Below are 18,462 nucleotides of genomic sequence, written 5' to 3' on the forward strand. Positions count from 1 at the left end.
TCTTATCACTGAATTCAACTTTTGTCTTCCGAAACTAAGGAATATCCGTTTAAATTTGTGTGGGAATAATTTTTAGTATGTTTATGTTTTACAAATATAATAAATAAAGTACAAGGACAAACATCTTAAATATTGGACTATATTTACCGCAGTATGTTTTCTTGCACGAACAACTGTATGTTGCACTTTCAAGAAGGATATCAAGATCGGCAACAAGAGTTATGGTTAAGGCATAGCAACCAAAGCATTAGGAGAAAACATATACGGAAAAAAAAATTATCCACAAAGAAGTATTCGTTAATATATCATCATATTAAATACTTTTATACTATAATACATAATTATCTAACTAACATGGCAAAATTGATTATTTGTGTAAGTTTTGATGATGTTCTTTTATTTTAAATTCATGTATTATGCTAATGTAATAATATTTTTCGGCATTGATGATTGTTGTGTTATTAAACATAAAATTTCTCTCATAATTAAATTTTATTATTCCTTCATATAAATAAATGTTTAAATCATCACGTGTCATTATTAACGCGCAACGCACGTTCATAGATACTAGTTATTATAAAAGCACGAATAATTTATGTTAAATGTTGAACGACTAAAATATCCTCAAATATCGATCGACTTATACCCTTAAGTATTTGTATAATTTAAGGATCTAATTGTAAATTATCAAATTATGGAATTCTTTTCCAATTTAAACTACACATACACCGATCCTACAAAGTTGATCCTACTTAAACCACACCCATAATTTTCTTTTTTAAAATTATTGTTACTAATTACAACAAATACGTAATTTGGTGGGAGAACAAGAGATTCCTACTTAGAGTGCTTTCTTTCTTTCTTATTTATATTAGGAATTTTAAGAACTCTTTTTTACCTTTTTATTGTGTAAGAAACTTCATATAAATTTTATTCATTCTTGGAAATTGATTTGTTTTTATTTACGTGTTAGGAAATTATTTATAAATACTACTAATATTTTCCCTTCGAATAAAATATCATGATTCCTTCTTGAATAGGTATTTTCCCATTCATGATAGGATCTTTGAAAAGTTCTCCAATATTTTTTATTTATTTTGTTAGGAACTTACGAAATGTAAAATTCTCGTGCTTTTTAACTAAACATTGGATTAATCCAAATTGGAGTTGAATTTAGAGATTGGATTGATCAAAATTGGAGTTAAGTTATTTTCTAGCGGAAAAAATATAATTTTCTTTTGAATATATGTATAGTTAAGAATTCATAATTTATTAAATGTGACTTTGTAATAATTGATATAGGATAACGTGTAACAAAAAAAAAATGCCAACAGAAGGTATGACTAAATGCCCTTTCTATTTTTGATTTCTTTGTTACTAATGTATCTTGAGTAAATATGATTTTCATGTATCTGAATTGTTACGGCTTAATTAAATAAAAAATATTATTGAATCAGAAAAATAATATTAAATATTATTGTATTCTTTAAGTGATTTTACAACTTTAATTGCATAATTGTATAATTCCATAATATTTAGTTCTATTTTGTTTTTTTTATTGTGCCAAAACATTATTAATTTGTTCATTTGGATTGTATATTAGATCTTTTTTGTTCTAAGGAAACAAATTATGAAACTTTGCACATATTCAGTTGCAATTAATTTTAGAATATTATGTAATTGAAAGTTTATTATTTTTTGTATGCATTTCATAATATTTGACATAAGATATTCGTACATTGCACGAACGTAGAGACTAGTATATATACATATATATGCATATAATAAAGTCAAACTCATTCTGAACCCGCTGATTCAAGATCCTAAATCCGTCTCCAGTGCTAAATTAGTATCGGTGTGTATGTGCCTTCTAAAATTTGCATCTATATATTTGAGACTTAAAATTGTATATGCACTCATATTGCTTTAGCTATAAATATCGGGTGCAGATAAATATTTATCCGAGAATATTATACATCCAACTGTTCCGAAGCAAATACACAATTTGCATTTACGTCTCTCCTTCCCTACTAGTATTAGTCATTAGTATGGTAAGTACAAAAGTAAATTAGCCGTCCCATTTTCCCAACTACCATCTTAATTCCTACCTTCCCTTATAATTCCAACTCCGAATCTTTTCTTTTTGCTAGTCAACCGTCCCAAACACGACATCTAAAGCAACCATTTACATCAACAAGCATTTTTGACCAAATCACTTTCTTGCTTTTACTTTCGATCAACCATTTAGACCATCCAAAGCAAATAATGATAATAATTAATAGTAATTAAATAAGCTAAAGCGACTCCATTAGATGATGTCTCTCTTCTTTATCAATAGAAACGAAGGCAAATTAAGCATACGAAGACAAAAGCAACCAAGTAACAAGTAAAATAAAGTCAAAATACATCAACTCTTTCTTTGAATTATTCAAGCGTACCTAATCCATTATCCCCCCCCCCCCCCCACACACACACACCCCAAAAAACCTGCTTTAGTTATGCTTTTTACGACTACTTGTAAATTGGTTTAGCCACCGTGACTGGTGACCTATATAAAACTACACGTAATTGAGTATAATGAACCGAATTAATTATCTGAAAAATATATTAGATGACATGCTAAACATGTCAAATTACGCTAAAGTATAAAATTTACTTACACTAACATTGTTAAACATTAAATCCATTGAAAACGAAATGCAAGTGCAGCACTTTCGCAAGGAATAAAGTACTTAGTTAATTACGATGCTTAATCTCCTTTGAGATTGAAGTAAAGACTCAACTAATTCTAAACATATTACTCCAGTTTATATTGATCGGAAACCCTTCTTCTTTGCAGGGCAAATAAAGCTAATTTAAATATCACTACAATTTGTTCTAACTAAGAAGACTCTAAAATTAGACTACTTGTTTCTGCAACTGAAAGGGAATGATTGTGCTCGCCTTCGTACGTAACAATCAGCATGGTTGGATCATCTAAAGCTCTCTCAACATGTTTACGTGCCGGGCATCCTCTTACACTACTACACTTGTAGTATCCCCTGTTCATATATGGATAAACAATATTTAGATTCCGAAAAATACTCTAGTTTTATTTAAAAATCCAATATTCATGATTTTTCTCTAGAGTAATTACCTTGGGTGTGGAGATCCTTTGATTGGCTTCTGTCCATATTTCCTCCATGAGTAATCATCAGGTGGGATATCTGCCATTTTCATGCTTATTGCTGGAACTCTAACTACCCTTTTCAGCCTTAATTTCCTGTAAAATTCAGTTAAGAATTGAATTCATTTCATTAAAATTATCATACTAGACTATATTAAAGATATAATATATGTATTTTCTCTAAGAAGTTAAGATGGTCACATAATTAATCATCGTATCTATGCAGTACAAAAAAAAAACATTTCTACGTACATAGCTAATGAAAATGAATCAGATCCATTAGGCATAATTAAAAGGGGAGCTTTGGAGCTATGGTAAACTTGTCTCTGTGTGACTTACATGTTAAGGGTTCGAGCTGTGAAAGCAGTCATTAATGGGGTCTACATCATACCCCTTTGGGGGCGGCTTTTCCCCGGAACTTGCTTGAATGCAAGATGCTTTGTGCACCGGATTGTCCATCCATTAGGCATAATTAAGTAATTAAAGGTGTGTGCTCTGACATGTCAAGCTTTTAGATAAAATTGTTACAATACATCGACTCAACAGATTAAATGCTAAAGACGATGAAAAAGTGAAGTTGGTTACCTTCTTTTGGAACAATGGCATCGGCCAGAAGATCCACTGCACTTGCCAGATACGGCATTTTCCGATAAACTGCACTTTCTTTTCAGGGAAGAAGAAGACAAAGGAGGTTTTCCAGCAGAATTAGAGACCTGAGAAAGATTGGTAATTTGGAAAGCTGAAGATGAAGAATGTTGCTTGCTCTCTGTTTCCCCTGTTAACGTTGAGATATTGAACGAGTTCGTACGAGACATCTCCGGAGAATAAGAGAAACTAATGGTCTTTGGAACCAGAGAGAGTTGTTGACTATAATTGTCATAAGAAACAAGAGGGATTTGTTGAATCGGAGTAGGAGAATATACTTTAGTATCAACAAAATCTTTGATAGAAATTTGAGAGGGAGAAGAAGCCACAGGGGCTCTTCTGAATCTAGCATGGCCAGTTCTGTTTCGATCTAAAAGTGAAATTACCTTTTTGAACTTTGTAACAGCAGCATCAGCCACCATTTCAATTTCCATAGGGGAGTTCTTTTGCTCTAAATATCCCTGTTTTTGCTGCTGTATTTGTTGAGACTGAGTCTGAGTCTGAGTCTGAGATAACAATCTGATGAGTTTCTCAACACTTTCAAGACCAGAAGATGCTTCTTCTACAACTGTTTTTTCTTCCAATTTGGTCACCAAAGTACAATTCCTAGTGTTTCTGTAATCCATCATTAGTTCCACCGCCATTATTAGCTACTTTGGACAACTGAGAAGTATAGTAATGGACAAATAGAAACATCAATAAATTATGGGATATTGGAAGAAGAGAGAGTTGATAAAGAGTCAAAGTGATGGCTTTGGTGAGGTTATATAAAAAAAGAAAAAGACGGGGAAAGAGAGAAAGTTATGATAAAGTAAACAGTAGGTGACTTACCTGTCACTCTAATCTAACTTACTGCCTCGTCAAATTTAGGTGCGAATACGATCGGACACATTAGATTGCTTTGGCCTTTACGAGGGCTTCTTTTTTTTTTTTACTCCCTCTTCACTTTTACTTGTGAAATAATAAAGGCAAAATGGCTTCTCGGCCACTTAAATTTGTCGGGTTTTTTAAAGCCGATACATAAATTTATAACTTTTTCATAAGCACTGAAATTCGTTTTTTCCATAACTAATAAACACATTTGACTATTGACCATGCCTATGTGGCGTCAGTTGGTCCTAATCAGCAGCCCGCGTGAGGAACACGTCGCACAAGAGCGTGAAAACCCCCTTCCCAACGCCCAACAGTACAAAATACCCCCTTCCTCCATTTTTAAAAATCTGAAGCTCCATTTTCAATTTTTTTTTTCATTTTTCAGACCGTGAAAATGGTAGAAAGTAGAAAAATTAGGAGGGCCTAATTCTGCAATGTTTTCTTCCATGTTTTTATTATGCATAGAAGAAGAGATTCTGGGGGATTTCAAGTTTCAATAAGGAGAGCCTTCGGATTCTCTCTGAAATTCCAAGCTAGAAAGAAGACACACAACGGCATGCCGACATCGATCTTCAAAACAAGAGACTACTATGTCATCATTGCGGCTCAATGTAAGAGGACAATTGTTGGTCGATTTCTGAAGACCCGACCCCGAATTATAGGCCAAGATTCTCTAAAAAATTCCCTTTGAAGGGATCTGCAAAAATTGGAGTTTATGATAAATTAAATGTGTTTCTCAGCTTCACTAATGATAAAGATTACAATTTTGTTCTATATAAGCGGGTGATTGAAATTGAAGGTCTGCAAACATACCCAAATTCTGCAAACATTGTAGGAAATTATGGCACTATCTTGTTAACTGTTGAATCCTTGAAATAAAAAAGCTGGAAGAAAAGAAGGAAGAGGAACGAAAGAGTAACATGGAAAAGGATCAAGCTGAGCCACCTGTGAAACAAAATAATGAAAAACATATAGCCATTGTTGATGAAGAAGAACGCTAAAGCAGTCAAAGAGAAGGAGTTGCTGCTTGACTTTTCGCGCCCTTACGTGTAAGACATCCATTGGTCATTTGCTGACTGGATGGACACGTATGTGTATGTGTAATACACGCGCACATGGTCAATGATCAGATGTGTTTATTAGTTATGGAAAAAATGAGTTCGAGTGTTCAAATGAGAAAGTTATAAGTTTATGTATCGGCTTTAAAAAATCCGACAAGTTTAAGTGGCTAGGAAGCCATTTCGCCAATAATAAATGAAGTTTATAATTTACCATGATACTCATGTTAATTGATAGTACATACTTTTAATAGATTTTTGAGAAAATAATTTAAAATGAGTATTAATACTGTGGGTATAATAGGAAAAAAGAAATTATCTTCTCTTGATGTGCTAAAAGTGACAAGTAAATGTGAAAATTTATTTTTAGAATACTTGACAATTAAAAATGAACGGAGGGAGTACTTTTTTTTCTTTCTTAAAGTCAGAAATAAAATGTGAATACCATTGTCCCAGTTATTACTATGAGAGTATTTATTAGAGAAATTTTCATAAAACACTATCTTTTAGTAGTAATTAGTCATCTATAAATACCATTTGCTATATTACGGATTATAGATACCTTTTCTGTGGTTATAAGATGTATTTGATGTATTTAAGTTATTGTATTCATGAATACAGTAACAAAAATAGGCGTGAATCAGGGAAGTCCAGCTAATCAGTTGTTGTATTCGAGTGTATTCGACTGTATTCATGGAGTGAAACATAGGATTACAGTTGGACAGATTATTGTATTCAGCTGTATTGACAGCGTGAAATAGGGGATTACACTATTTTAAAACGGAAAGTGAATCAATTAACATAATAAACTCCTAATATAACTCAACAAATTCAATTATAACACATAAAATTTGTATTTTCAGTTATAAAAAAGATCCCTAACCGAAAAATACCCCCAAAACATAGCAATCTTCAGAGAAATTATATAATACATCTGAATACATAAATTATATTAATTAAAAAAAATATGAATACATTCATGGCATATAGTGAGACAGTGAATACAATAAAATACGTAGAATACAATGGGATACATTGAAATATAATGAAAAAAGATAATGAAATACATAAAAATACATTGAAATATATTAAAAGAAAATCAAGTTGCTCTGCCCCAAGCTCCATCATCTTTGTTCAAGAACAAACCCTAATTTTCGGCGAATCCGCCGTTCACCGGAAGTCGGTAGTAAAAACGCGTCGCCTTCATGGAAATTTCACTCTGAGTTGTTTGGAAGATGACTTCTTCCAATTCTGGTGAGATCATGCTTAACGAACTGCTGCTATATTTAATTGCACAAGCAAACATTAAGGAGAAATTCCATGCCGTTTTTGGTTTATCACTATGTTAGTTGGTGTAAAGAATCAGTGCATCTATTATACAATTCGAAGACAGTAAATTCATCCTTAATTTGCTTTCATAGTAAATCCCTTTGTTCTTCCGTCCGAGCTTCATGGGATATACACTCGATTGCAGTTGCCCACATGGAATTGGAGAGTTCAGTACCCGAAATCCCATAAAGTCCGGTAAGGTTCCCGGAAGTTGATTTGTGAGGTCTGAATTTGAATGACGAAATTGAAAGTCCATTAACGCCGGCGGCGAGAGTGGCAGACGATATGATATATATCGCCGTCAGGAAAGACTTGTAGGAGAGTGAACCTGCTCTGAAGTGGGCTTTGCACAAATCCGGTGGAAGGAGGAGGAGAGCAGAAATTTTAACGGGACGGGGAAAAAAATGGGATGTATCAAAAGTAGAGTAAGAAAGAAAATAGTGTAACTGATTAGCGTATTTAGTGGCTTAGGTCTAGGAGGTAACCAAAATTAAATATTTTGCTATAAACCTTAAAAGGTATCTATAGAATATAACTTTTTAAAATGGTATTTATTTAAAATAAATAAGGTGTTAACCTTTGCTATAGGAGGTAAAAATTCCTATTTATTATTCTTGAATATACTTTACACAATAGCCGGTAAAATTTACTATTTACTTTTGCTAATCAGTATATATAGATTATACACTAATTATACATAATCATACACATATTATATATATATTTATATATATTACACATTCGTCTATTATTTTTAATTTATGCAGTTGAATGAACAATTATTTAGATTAATTCTTCTAAAAAATTCTAGGATAAATGTTATTTAAGAAATTAGGGAATAGATGTCTTAGTTTAAGCCAAAAAAGGGATATTCAGACTTTAGTATTTTGATCCTGCCATTAAGACAAGTACTCCTAGTAAAAAAAAAAAAAAACTAGTACCAATAATTTTATCACATTATTCTTTGGTAGAGTTGGATTCTGGAATGGTACGAGTCACCCTTTTTTTTTTTTTTTTTTTTTTATATATATTAGAAAACTTTTCTTTTTCTTTCTCGAGGGCTGCGAAAGAAGAGAATAAAATGCTTTAATAAAATTGTTTTTGATTATTCAGGTCTGAAACGAAGGGGTCATGGACTGATGGTCATTGACATTTTCTTTGGGGAATAGGAATGGGTCCAGGGTACACAGGGGGCCCAATGGGTCTTTTAGGGGAAATATGAACTGATCAGGTCAAAGGAGTGGGAGAACGCCGTCCGATTCACGAGATAGTCGTGTTTGATTTGGAGGATTTGTTGTTGGTTACCGTATTTCCTTTTTAATTTTTTTTGTCATATATACTAACATAGACTATAATCTATGGGTGTTTAACGGGCTAATCGGGCCGGTCCGGGCTCCCCTTTTTAGACCCGTACAGGTTACGGTCCGGACCAGTTCCGGGTTGGTTTTTAATGGGTTTAACAGGTTCGGGTTCAATCGGGTAAAAATTAAACTGTACGGGTTACGGGTTGAGAGGGCCGGGCCGGGTTTAGTGTAATTTTTTTTAAATTTTTTTTTTTGGAATTTTGTATAAATATTGTAATAAGTGCAATAAGTGCATTACAAAGTACTAACATAAAGAATACAAGGAAGATGGGAAAAAAATGCACTTATTGCAAGTGCTACTTTTATTTCTTAATTCAAATTTCAAAGTTTCAAACTTACAAATGAAAGGTTTACATTTTTTTCAACAAGTAAAATAGTAAATTCAAAGGTTTTGCATTGCCTTAGTAAGTTCATCATAATCAATATGAATCGATTGATCTTCTTCTGGAGTGTTAAATTCGGATGGGTTTCCATGTGTTAATATATCTCCAAGTTCCTCGTCTTCTGGGCTATCAACATCTTCATGTCCTTGATTTCTTCGTTCCGATCTAATCCAATCTCTGAAACATACTAAAACTTCCAAAGCATTGCTTCCCAATGAGTGGCGGGTGTCTCCAAGTTGTTGTCTTGCTTGGCTAAATGCACTCTCCGATGCAACAGTAGAAATTGGTACATTCAGCACGTCCCGAGTCATAGCGAAAAGAACAGGAAATTGCTTTCCATTCTCATGCCACCATCACAACGATGAAAATTCCTTTGTGCGAGGCTCTTTTTACTTCTGCAAGTAGAATTGAAGTTCATCAATGTTCCTGCTACTGGTTTGAGTGTTAGAAAATGTAGAAAAAATATTAAAACTATCAAGGCCTTCTTCATCATCCACAGTAGCAGAAGTGGTACAATGCATAGTTGGATTAACATTGCCTACATTAAGAGCAACATCATCAATTACATTTGCATAATAATTATATAATTGTTGTAAATATTCATTTAGCTTGTTCATACAAGTATATAAATCTGGGGTTTCAGTTGGTCCAATCTCCATATAAGTATATAAAACATTCATTAATTGGTGACAATCAGACATCTTAATAGAAGGATTTAAAATAGCACCAATTAAGTAAATCGGAGGAATTGGAAAGAAATATTTTTTGAATTTTGCTTGCATTTTTTCAACAACATCCCTATATTTTTCTTTCTTCTTAAATTCAAAGAGTAGAAAAGAAATTTCAGCTATATGTACTAAAGCCATAGTAACAGTAGGGTAATATGCTCAAGAAAACTCAGCAGTAGCTGTATAAAATTTATGTAAAAATTTAACAACATCATTAATGACCTCCCAAGTACCACTTGTTAGCATACGGTTTAGATCAGTACAATGTGCATTAGCAACTTCAGTTATTGGAAATCTATATTTGTAGCAACATTTTAAAAATATATATGTATAATTCCATCTAGTAACAATTTCGTCTGGCATGAATCTGGGTTTAAGGTTATACTGGACACACTTATTCTTAAATTCCTTTATTCTAGATTGTCTATTATTTCCTTGAATAACACCAACTGCTCTTCTAACATAAGTAATCTCAGTCGAAAATAAATCAAGACCACTTTTAACAATTAAATTATAAACATGACATGCACACCTAACATGAAAAAAATCCTCAAGAGGCGGTTGCAAATGCAGTTTTAATATTGAAATTGCGGCATTATTGTTAGAAGCATTATCAAAAGACATACACAATACTTTTTGTTTGAGATTATAAAATTCAACAATTTCACAAATAGTACTACTTATAAACGTAGCAGTATGACTCTGATCTTCATCATATCTAAAAACGATAATACGTTTTTGCATACAAGTAGTATCATCTATCCAATGACATGTAATTGTCAAATAATCATTTCCATTAACAGCATGGCCAATATCAGAAGTTAGAGAAACTCTACAAGGAAGGTGGCTAAACAAATAACGTATGTATGTTTGATATTGTCCATGAAGTCTAAATATATCAGCTCTACAAGTACTTCTAGGGATACCTTTAAATAAATGATTGTAAATCTTTTGAATATACATAATAAGATATGATGAAGAAGCAAAAGAAAAAGGTAGACAACCCAAAGCAATCATTTTTGCTAACTCCTCACGATCCTTCATTTTATCATATTTCACTAGACCTCCAGTAATAGGGTTAAGAGTTGTTTGATTTCCATCACTATCAGCGCCCCATTCTATGGGCACACCCTCCCTCTTCTAAGGATAAATACCCATACTATTGAACTAGAGCTCCCCTCTACGAGATGAACTCAACAGAGAAGAGGGGAGGAGCGCATATTTCTTTTATCCAACGGAAAGCATGGGAGAAAAAAAGATGGACGAAGACAACAAAAAGGGACACTTCCCTATACTAAGTGACACCAAAGTACTCTTTAAGCGGATTTGAAAGCATCAGATTGAATCAGACAGAAGGTTCACTCCTCACCTAGTCTCCCCCATTCCGAAAATAGCGGAGATAGTCATGATAGACGGGGCTATTTCGCCCTTGCTGCTGGATGCTCAGTTCTCATATGTCTACGAAGTGTCCCAGTCCCCCCTAAATTTCCTCCAGTCAAATGTTTAAAATCACCTTTACAAAGTTTGCATTTAACTCTATCAGTACCTTCTATTATTTCAAAAAAATTCCAAACCTTACTTCTTTTTCTACGATTAGTAGTCGGAGCCACAGGTGGTCTACTTCTAGTGCCACGACCACCACCCCTTGTAGCAACCCCAATACTACCAACTCCAACACTAGTAGGTGTAGCTGGTATCTCATCTTCCATTCCTATTTCATTATCTTCTATTCCAAAATCTTCTTGTAATTGTTCATAATCTATATCTAAATTATCATTAGGCGATGATTCGGAAACATGTGTAAATGATAATGGGTTATTACTATTACTACCAGATGCTGAAGGACTATCTCTTTTTTTATTTCCCCTACCAGTAACTCTTTTACACGCTCTTTTAGCAACATTAAACATATTGTAAAAATTAAAGTATAAGCTAAAATTAAATATGCAATTAAAATAGTAAATAAGAGAAAGAGTTGGAGGGAGTGCACCAAATTCGCCAATAAATTGAGCACTTGATTAGGCAATCCCGAGGTTACCACGAACAAATGTCAAACAAGTATTTCAATTTTGAACTTCAATTGTTCAAAGTTCAAAGTTCAAATTCCGAATGACAAAACACGATAAATTAAATTCAAGAAAAGAGAGCCAAATAAAATTAGATTGAAGACTTGAATTCTTGCAAATTGGAGAATGAGAGAATGAGAGAAATTGAGATTGAGAAATGATTAATGAGTGAAGAAATGAAGCGGGGGGGGGGGGGGCTGTGTATTTATAGTTTTAGAGAAGGTTAGTTTTATAAATTGAAAAAGGGTTAAAAATTAAAAAAAGGCTATTTGTGCAATTTTTCCGTTGGCCAACGAACCAAAACATGGTCTGACCGTTGCCAACGGTCTGTGGGGCCCACAAGTCAGAAAAATTAAAAAAAAAAACTAGCCGTTTGAACCGGGCCGGTTAACCCGATAAGAGTTACTGTTCACTCTACCGGGTTCAACCGGTTCCGGTTACCCGTTTGGGCCAGATGAACCGCGCAAACCCCCTACCCAGCCCAGCCCCCTATTACCGGTCCGGGCCGGTTCCGGGTTATACCGGTCTGGGCCGATCCGGAACCGGTCCAACCCAACCCGTTTAACACCCTTAAATTAGAACTTAATAGATCAAAGACAAATTGGGGAATGATAGACTGTATGGAATTGAACTACACATGTTATCGGGGCCGGTTCCGGGTTATACCGGTCTGGGCCGATCCGGAACCGGTCCAACCCAGCCCGTTTAACACCCTTAAATTAGAACTTAATAGATCAAAGACAAATTGGGGAATGATAGACTGTATGGAATTGAACTACACATGTTATATCGAGTTATTCTGAGTTCACAAAGCAGTTTTTTTGCAAAAATTATTCGGTTGAACTAAATCTTTTTAAAAATAACATTTTTAAAAATGTTTCAACTCAGTTTTTAAAATTTGTAGAAAAGCTCAAAAAAATTAACGATATCACTGTATTATAAGATTTGGAGGAGGTAAATTGCATAATAATTTGTGGTATTTAGTTACGTACTACTTCTTCTACTTCATCTCTTTTTCTTTTTTTCTTTTTTGTGGGTTGGGGGGGAGGGGGTCCTATTTAGTTGACTTTTCTGAATCTCTTTGTGGCTTTGTATTACTGTAATTTACTTACCAGGGCTAGAATTTTGTTTAAATTCCATTTGTCCGCATTTACGCGTTCTAAATATTGCAGGAATTTCGTATCAATTCTCTTTTGTCCATATTTATTTATTTAAAATTTATTTTATCTTGAGCCTTGGCTTCATCTTCTAGAATGTATAGAATACTCTTTTATAAGTCTTACCCCTTCAATTGGTTTTAGCCAATATAATTGCGTTGACAATAGATTATAGGTTTGACGCATTTATTTTCACGAAGTAGTTTAAATTAGAAAAGAAAAAAAATGATAAATTTATTCGGATAGAATTAGGCCCCGTTTGTCCAAGAAAATATTTTCTTTAAAAAAAAGGAATATCAAAAATGTGTTTGTCCATAAAATTTTGCAAGTTTTCTAAAAAATTTTGACAATGAGATTTTAAAAATTATCAGAAAAACTTTTTTCCCTAGTTACAAAAACTGCAACAGTTTTTTAAGTAAAATGCTTGTCCAAACATAATTTCAAAATTCAAATATTATTTTTCAACTTAACTTCAAAAACTACCTATTTTCAAAAATTATAATTTTTATGTCCAAATGCCTAGTTAAAATTCTTGTAGACTTGCTCTTCCAAAATAGTGAGAAAAGGATAAAGATAAAAGACTTAGCTACGACTCTTTCAAATGGTTTAGCACAAAATCAGTTAGGTAAGGACTTAATCCATTTCGAGTCATTGTTTGTTGGACGAACTTTTCACAGGACAGTACTGCAGTTGAGCACTTTTTGTGAAGACTCATCAGTATCTCTTTATTTGAGTTGTCCATTGCATATATAGGATTACCTAACGCTATGAGATATAAGACAGAAGAAGAGTAACAATAACAAGGACCAATAATGGAATAGAAACATAGGTCGCAACAGTAACTCCATTAGTGGTGAAGAAAAATAATTTTAGTTTGGCTCTCTACCTTGTAAACAATTGATATGATCATGATTAATCAAACTCTATTGAATAGTGATTACTTATCAAAAAATGACTAGTTAATAACTTGTTCACCTCGAAAATATGAGTAACAATTAAATTTGATTTGTGATTTTAAAGATATGCGATTTAGTTCAATACTAATTAATAATCAAGAAATATGAAGTATAGATGAAGGAAATAAGTGAATCAAATCAGTGTTACTTAACCATTATCGACCTCAAGCTTAGGGACCTCGAGATGAACCAAGAACAGTAGAGTAAGAGTAATAAAGCTAAAGAACAATTCTAATGAACAATGAACGAAAAAGTAAGATAGTATATTCTTTGCCAATGATTAGATGATGTTTACAAATGATTGGGGTCCCCTTTATATAGGAGGGGAGCCCTAAATAAGGTACATTTCCATTTACAGTAAAGAATCTTATTGGGACAGCTATATAACCGCCTGGTATGGATTTGTACTAATTCATAAAAATCTATTCCGGAATTTATGCCACGATCTTGGGGACGTGGCGAGAATCTCGTCCTTTTGTAACAAACTCTTAACGACACTATCTCGGAGTCGGTTATACTTGGCTCTGATGTTCCCCGGACACTTTCATCTTCGAAGTCTCTCATCGGGCTCGCTCCTGGTGTATTCCGCTCTCGCTCTCGAAGTGACCCTCGAGCTCACGAAATCGAGTAGCCTCGATTTCTACTGTATACAAATAGTCCCCGCGTTTCTTAGAGTATAACGACAAGAAACGAATTGAGTCCTTGATTTTTACCTCGATTTCCACGACATCATCATCGTGACGCAAGCAACTGAGGAAACGAAAGCTTGGAAGCTAGCTTTTCCCGAGGAAAACTCCGAGAACCTTTAGCGAGTCCCGCGACGGGGAAGATTATGAGGGCGAAGACACTTCTGCCAATAAGGACCGTGCTGCTTAGGTTTTGTGCTCTTAGTAATTTTTTGCTTTTGAGGTTGATCGACCATTGCGAGGAACTCTCGATCGTGACCTATAACTTCTTGTAAAAAGGTTTATACCAAGCCCCTTTTCTTTCAATGGCTTCTGAATCGATTACCCTTTTGCGCGGGTCAAAATGCCTTAGCATAAAATTCCTTTTGAATGTCCAAAGTTTGAGATGGTAATGACCGACGATAAGTTCTGCCCTCGAATGTTTCTGATCAATGGTCCCCGAATGACCTTTCGAACTTGAATTTAAGTATCTCTTAGGCTCAATAGTCGATGAGGTAAGGTAGCCCTTGGGCTTGATAGTTGAGCGAGTGCATGCTCGAACTTGAAATGAGAATAGCCTTTAGGCCTTATGGACAAGTGAGGATTTGCTCGAACTCGACGTAAAGTTAGCCCATAGGCTTTATGGATAGTTCTCGAGTGAGGGTTTGCTCGAACTCGGTTTAAGATAGCCCTTGGGCTTTTATGATCGAGTGAGGACTTGCTCGAACTCGAAATAGAGTTAGATCTTAAGCTTCATAGATAGTCCCCGAGTGAGAATTTTCTCAAACTCGGGTAGCCCTCGAGTGAATACTTGCTCGAACTCGAAATAACCCTGAGGCTTTATAGTCAAGTGAGGATTTGCTTGAACTCGAAGTAAAGTTAGCCCTTAGGCTTTTTTATATTGGCCCTTAGGAGTTTTTAGGTCGGCCCTTAGGCTCTTTTAGATTGACCTTTAGGCTCTTTAAATTGGGCCAATTCGGCCACTAAGACGACTATAATTTTTCCATCTTTTCGGCTAAAAGACTTTGAGAAAATTTCTTTATGCCTTAGCATGTGTTTTTTGTACCCGTTGAGTCTTTCGAGGGTTCAATCGATCAAAACCCGTTCGTGTTAATGCCTCTTGAGGCTTTTTCGAAGGCTGATGTTATCGAAGCCATTAAATTATTCGAGGGCTGATTTTATCGAAGCCCTTTTTGCTTTTGCCGTGGGTAGCCGAGTTTAACCGGTTTTTCAAAGTATTTGAAGGCCTTTAATTTATGGCGGAAGTCGGACATCTCCGAGCCGCATTATTTTGGCCATAGCCTTTTACATAACCCTAGTCTTTAAAATGGTCGTAGCCTTTAATATGGCCGTAGCCTTCGGGTATGTCTCTTGAAATTGTTTCCCGATAGCCTTGCGAACTTGTCCGAAAGGTTAGTCTCCGAGTATGATGGCCTTGGCCTGTATATCGGGGGGTGCCTATGATGACCCTAAAGGTCATATTTTATTTTAGAAGTCAAATCTGCGTCCCGAGGCCTTGAAAACCTCTTTTTGTCTCACCTCGATTTGCATGTGCAATCCGGGCGCATTTTCGGAAAGCTTTTATGTGAAGTTTTAGAAAAATAATGAATTTGATCATTAAAATTGGTTAAAGTTGACTTTGGTCAACATTCTTGGTAAACGGACCCGGACCCGTGATTTGACGGTCCCATACGGTCCGTAGGAAAATATAGGACTTGGGCGTATGCTCGGAATCGAATTCTGAGGTCCCAAGCCCGAGAAATAAATTTTTAAAGAAAATTATTTGCTGGAAAATATAAAGGCTTTTTGAAATGAAATGATGCGTATTCTTGATGGTATCGGACCCGTATTTTGGTTCTGAAGCCCGGTACATGTTTAAAATAATAATTAAGTCGAATTTGTGAAATTTGATAATAATCGGAGTTGGTTTGGTATAAATCGGACCTTTAGTTGAGAAAATGGAAATTTCAATATTCTTGAGTAATTTCATAAATTTGAGGTTTAATTCATAGTTTTTGATGTTATTTGGATGATTTGATCACATGAGCAAGTCCATATGATGTTTTTAGACTTACGTGCATAGTTGGTTTGGAGTCCCGAAGGCTCGGGTGGATTTTGGATAGGCCACTGAGTGAATTTGGACTTAGGAAAATTGCTGGTATATTGCAGCTGTGTAACATGCCTCTAATCTCGTAATTGCAAGATCAGGCTTCGCAAATGCGAAGTGCTCAGGTTTGGGAAATGCGACCACAGTGTCGCAAATGCGAACCAAGCCCGGGAAGTCCCTCTTTGCAAAAGCGAACACTAGGTGGGAATTGCGAAGCCTGCCCATCGCAAATGCGACATTTTCCTTCGCCATTGCGAAGATGCCATGATTCTAAAGGGTTCGCAATTACGAACCCATGGTCGCAATTGCGACATCTGAGACCTATTATGTGGGATTTTTGACGGGATTCTTCTCCATTTTTACAACTTTTCAAGCCCTAAACTTCCATAGACGATTTTCTTGAAGAGAGTTCTTCCCCAAATCATAGGTAAACGATTTCTAACTTATTTTCTTCAATCTATGAAATCTTTTTACATGATTTCATTTCAAAATCAAGGGTTTTTCATGGGAAATTGGGTGTTTTTGGGTAGAAGTTAGGATTTTCAATTTTTGGGGATTTGGACCTTGATTTGAGGTCCGATTTCAAAACTAATTACATATTTGAGTTCGTGAGTGAATGGGTGATCGGGTTTTGGTTCAAACTTCGGGTTTTGACCAAGCAGGCCCGGAGTCAATATTTGACTTTTTGGGGAAAACAATGGGAAAACTATTTTCATGCATTAGAATTGGTTTATTTAGTATTTATTAATGTTATTAAGTAAATTGTGACTAGATACAAGCGAATTGGAAGTGGAATTGAGAGGTAAAGTGGTAGTAGAGGCTTAAATTGTCCATGGAATCGAGGTAAGTGTTTGGCCTAACCTTAGCTTGAGGGAATACGAGTTGTGGCCTATTTGCTATGTGTTTGTATCGAGTACGACGTATAGGTGTGGTGACGAGTATCTATACGTTGGTGTCAAGCATATTTGTAAGTCTTATATCATGATTTTGTGAATCTATTATGTACCAATCATGCTCAATTGATGATTAGTAATGTTGGACAAAGCTTATGAAAGTTTCTTGGTAATTGACTATTGTTGAGCATTGACTCAAATTGAAGTTTCATTTGTAAAGTAATTATTGAAACGAGATTGGTTATAGCTGAGTCCCTTGTCGGGATGTTTTGTTGATATTATTGATTCCCTTGCCGGGATGTTATTGTTAATATTGTTGATTCCCTTGCCAGGACATATTATTTTCTATTGTTTGGGTGAGGAAGAATGTGAAGCATGAAGGGTGATGCCGTGCATGATATTGTGAGAGAGTGTAAAGCACGAAGGGTGATGCCGTGCCGATATTATGAGTGTTAATGCACGAAGGGTGATGCCGTGCCATGATTTAAGAGTTAATGCACGAAGGGTGATACCGTGCAGATATGTGAGGAATATGCATGAAGGGTGATGTCGTGCCATGATTATGTGAGGTAATGCACAAAGGGTGATGTCGTACCGTTTCTATTATTTCATATGGTGAGGACGAGAGTAAAAGCACGAAGGGTGATGCCGTGCACATTTTACTGTTTCATTACTTCTGTTGACTTAGATATGATGTTCATTATGCTCCTTTATTAATGCTTCTTTATTAGCTTATTGTTAGAATCTGTTGTTCCCCCGCAACATGTCCCCTTCCCACTTTATTCTGTTTATTTCTGTTACTATATTTCTGTTTGTACATGATTTAACTGCACATGTATATATGATTGTCGTGTCCTAGCCTCATCACTACTTCGCCGAGGTTAGGTTCGACACTTACTTAGTACATGGGTTCGGTTGTACTGATACTATACTCTGTACCCTTTTGTGCAGATTTCGGCACCGGACCTGGTGAGTAGCTGAGGTAGCTGCCTTCAGTCCAGGGAGACTAAGGTAGATCTACTGGCGTCCGCAGAGCCTAAAGTCCCCCTTCCCTATTTTAGCTTTCTCTTGT

General features: G+C 35.1%; 1 protein-coding gene across 1 annotated transcript; it reads right to left on the minus strand.

The window, feature by feature from the left end:
• Positions 1 to 2,812: 2,812 nt before the first annotated feature.
• On the minus strand, positions 2,813 to 4,563 carry LOC107800773 (putative WRKY transcription factor 7). The gene is made up of 3 exons (XM_016624004.2): positions 3,752 to 4,563; positions 3,137 to 3,262; positions 2,813 to 3,041 (listed from the first exon to the last, which is right to left on the minus strand). Exons 1-3 carry the CDS (start codon positions 4,453 to 4,455, stop codon positions 2,882 to 2,884), a joined length of 990 nt encoding a protein of 329 aa, XP_016479490.1. The 5' UTR covers positions 4,456 to 4,563; the 3' UTR covers positions 2,813 to 2,881.
• Positions 4,564 to 18,462: the final 13,899 nt, after the last annotated feature.

The sequence above is a fragment of the Nicotiana tabacum genome, chromosome 3 (assembly GCF_000715075.1).
Source record: "Nicotiana tabacum cultivar K326 chromosome 3, ASM71507v2, whole genome shotgun sequence".
Classification (NCBI taxonomy): Eukaryota; Viridiplantae; Streptophyta; class Magnoliopsida; order Solanales; family Solanaceae; genus Nicotiana; species Nicotiana tabacum.

Excerpts from the sequence above, each read along its gene's own strand:
- LOC107800773 (XM_016624004.2), bottom strand. The coding sequence starts at position 4,455 with ATGGCGGTGGAACTAATGATGGATTACAGAAACACTAGGAATTGTACT. Across the intron at positions 3,263-3,751 it reads TGCCATTGTTCCAAAAGAAG|GAAATTAAGGCTGAAAAGGG; the intron begins GTAACCAACTTC and ends TGAATTTTACAG. Across the intron at positions 3,042-3,136 it reads AAAGGATCTCCACACCCAAG|GGGATACTACAAGTGTAGTA; the intron begins GTAATTACTCTA and ends ATATATGAACAG.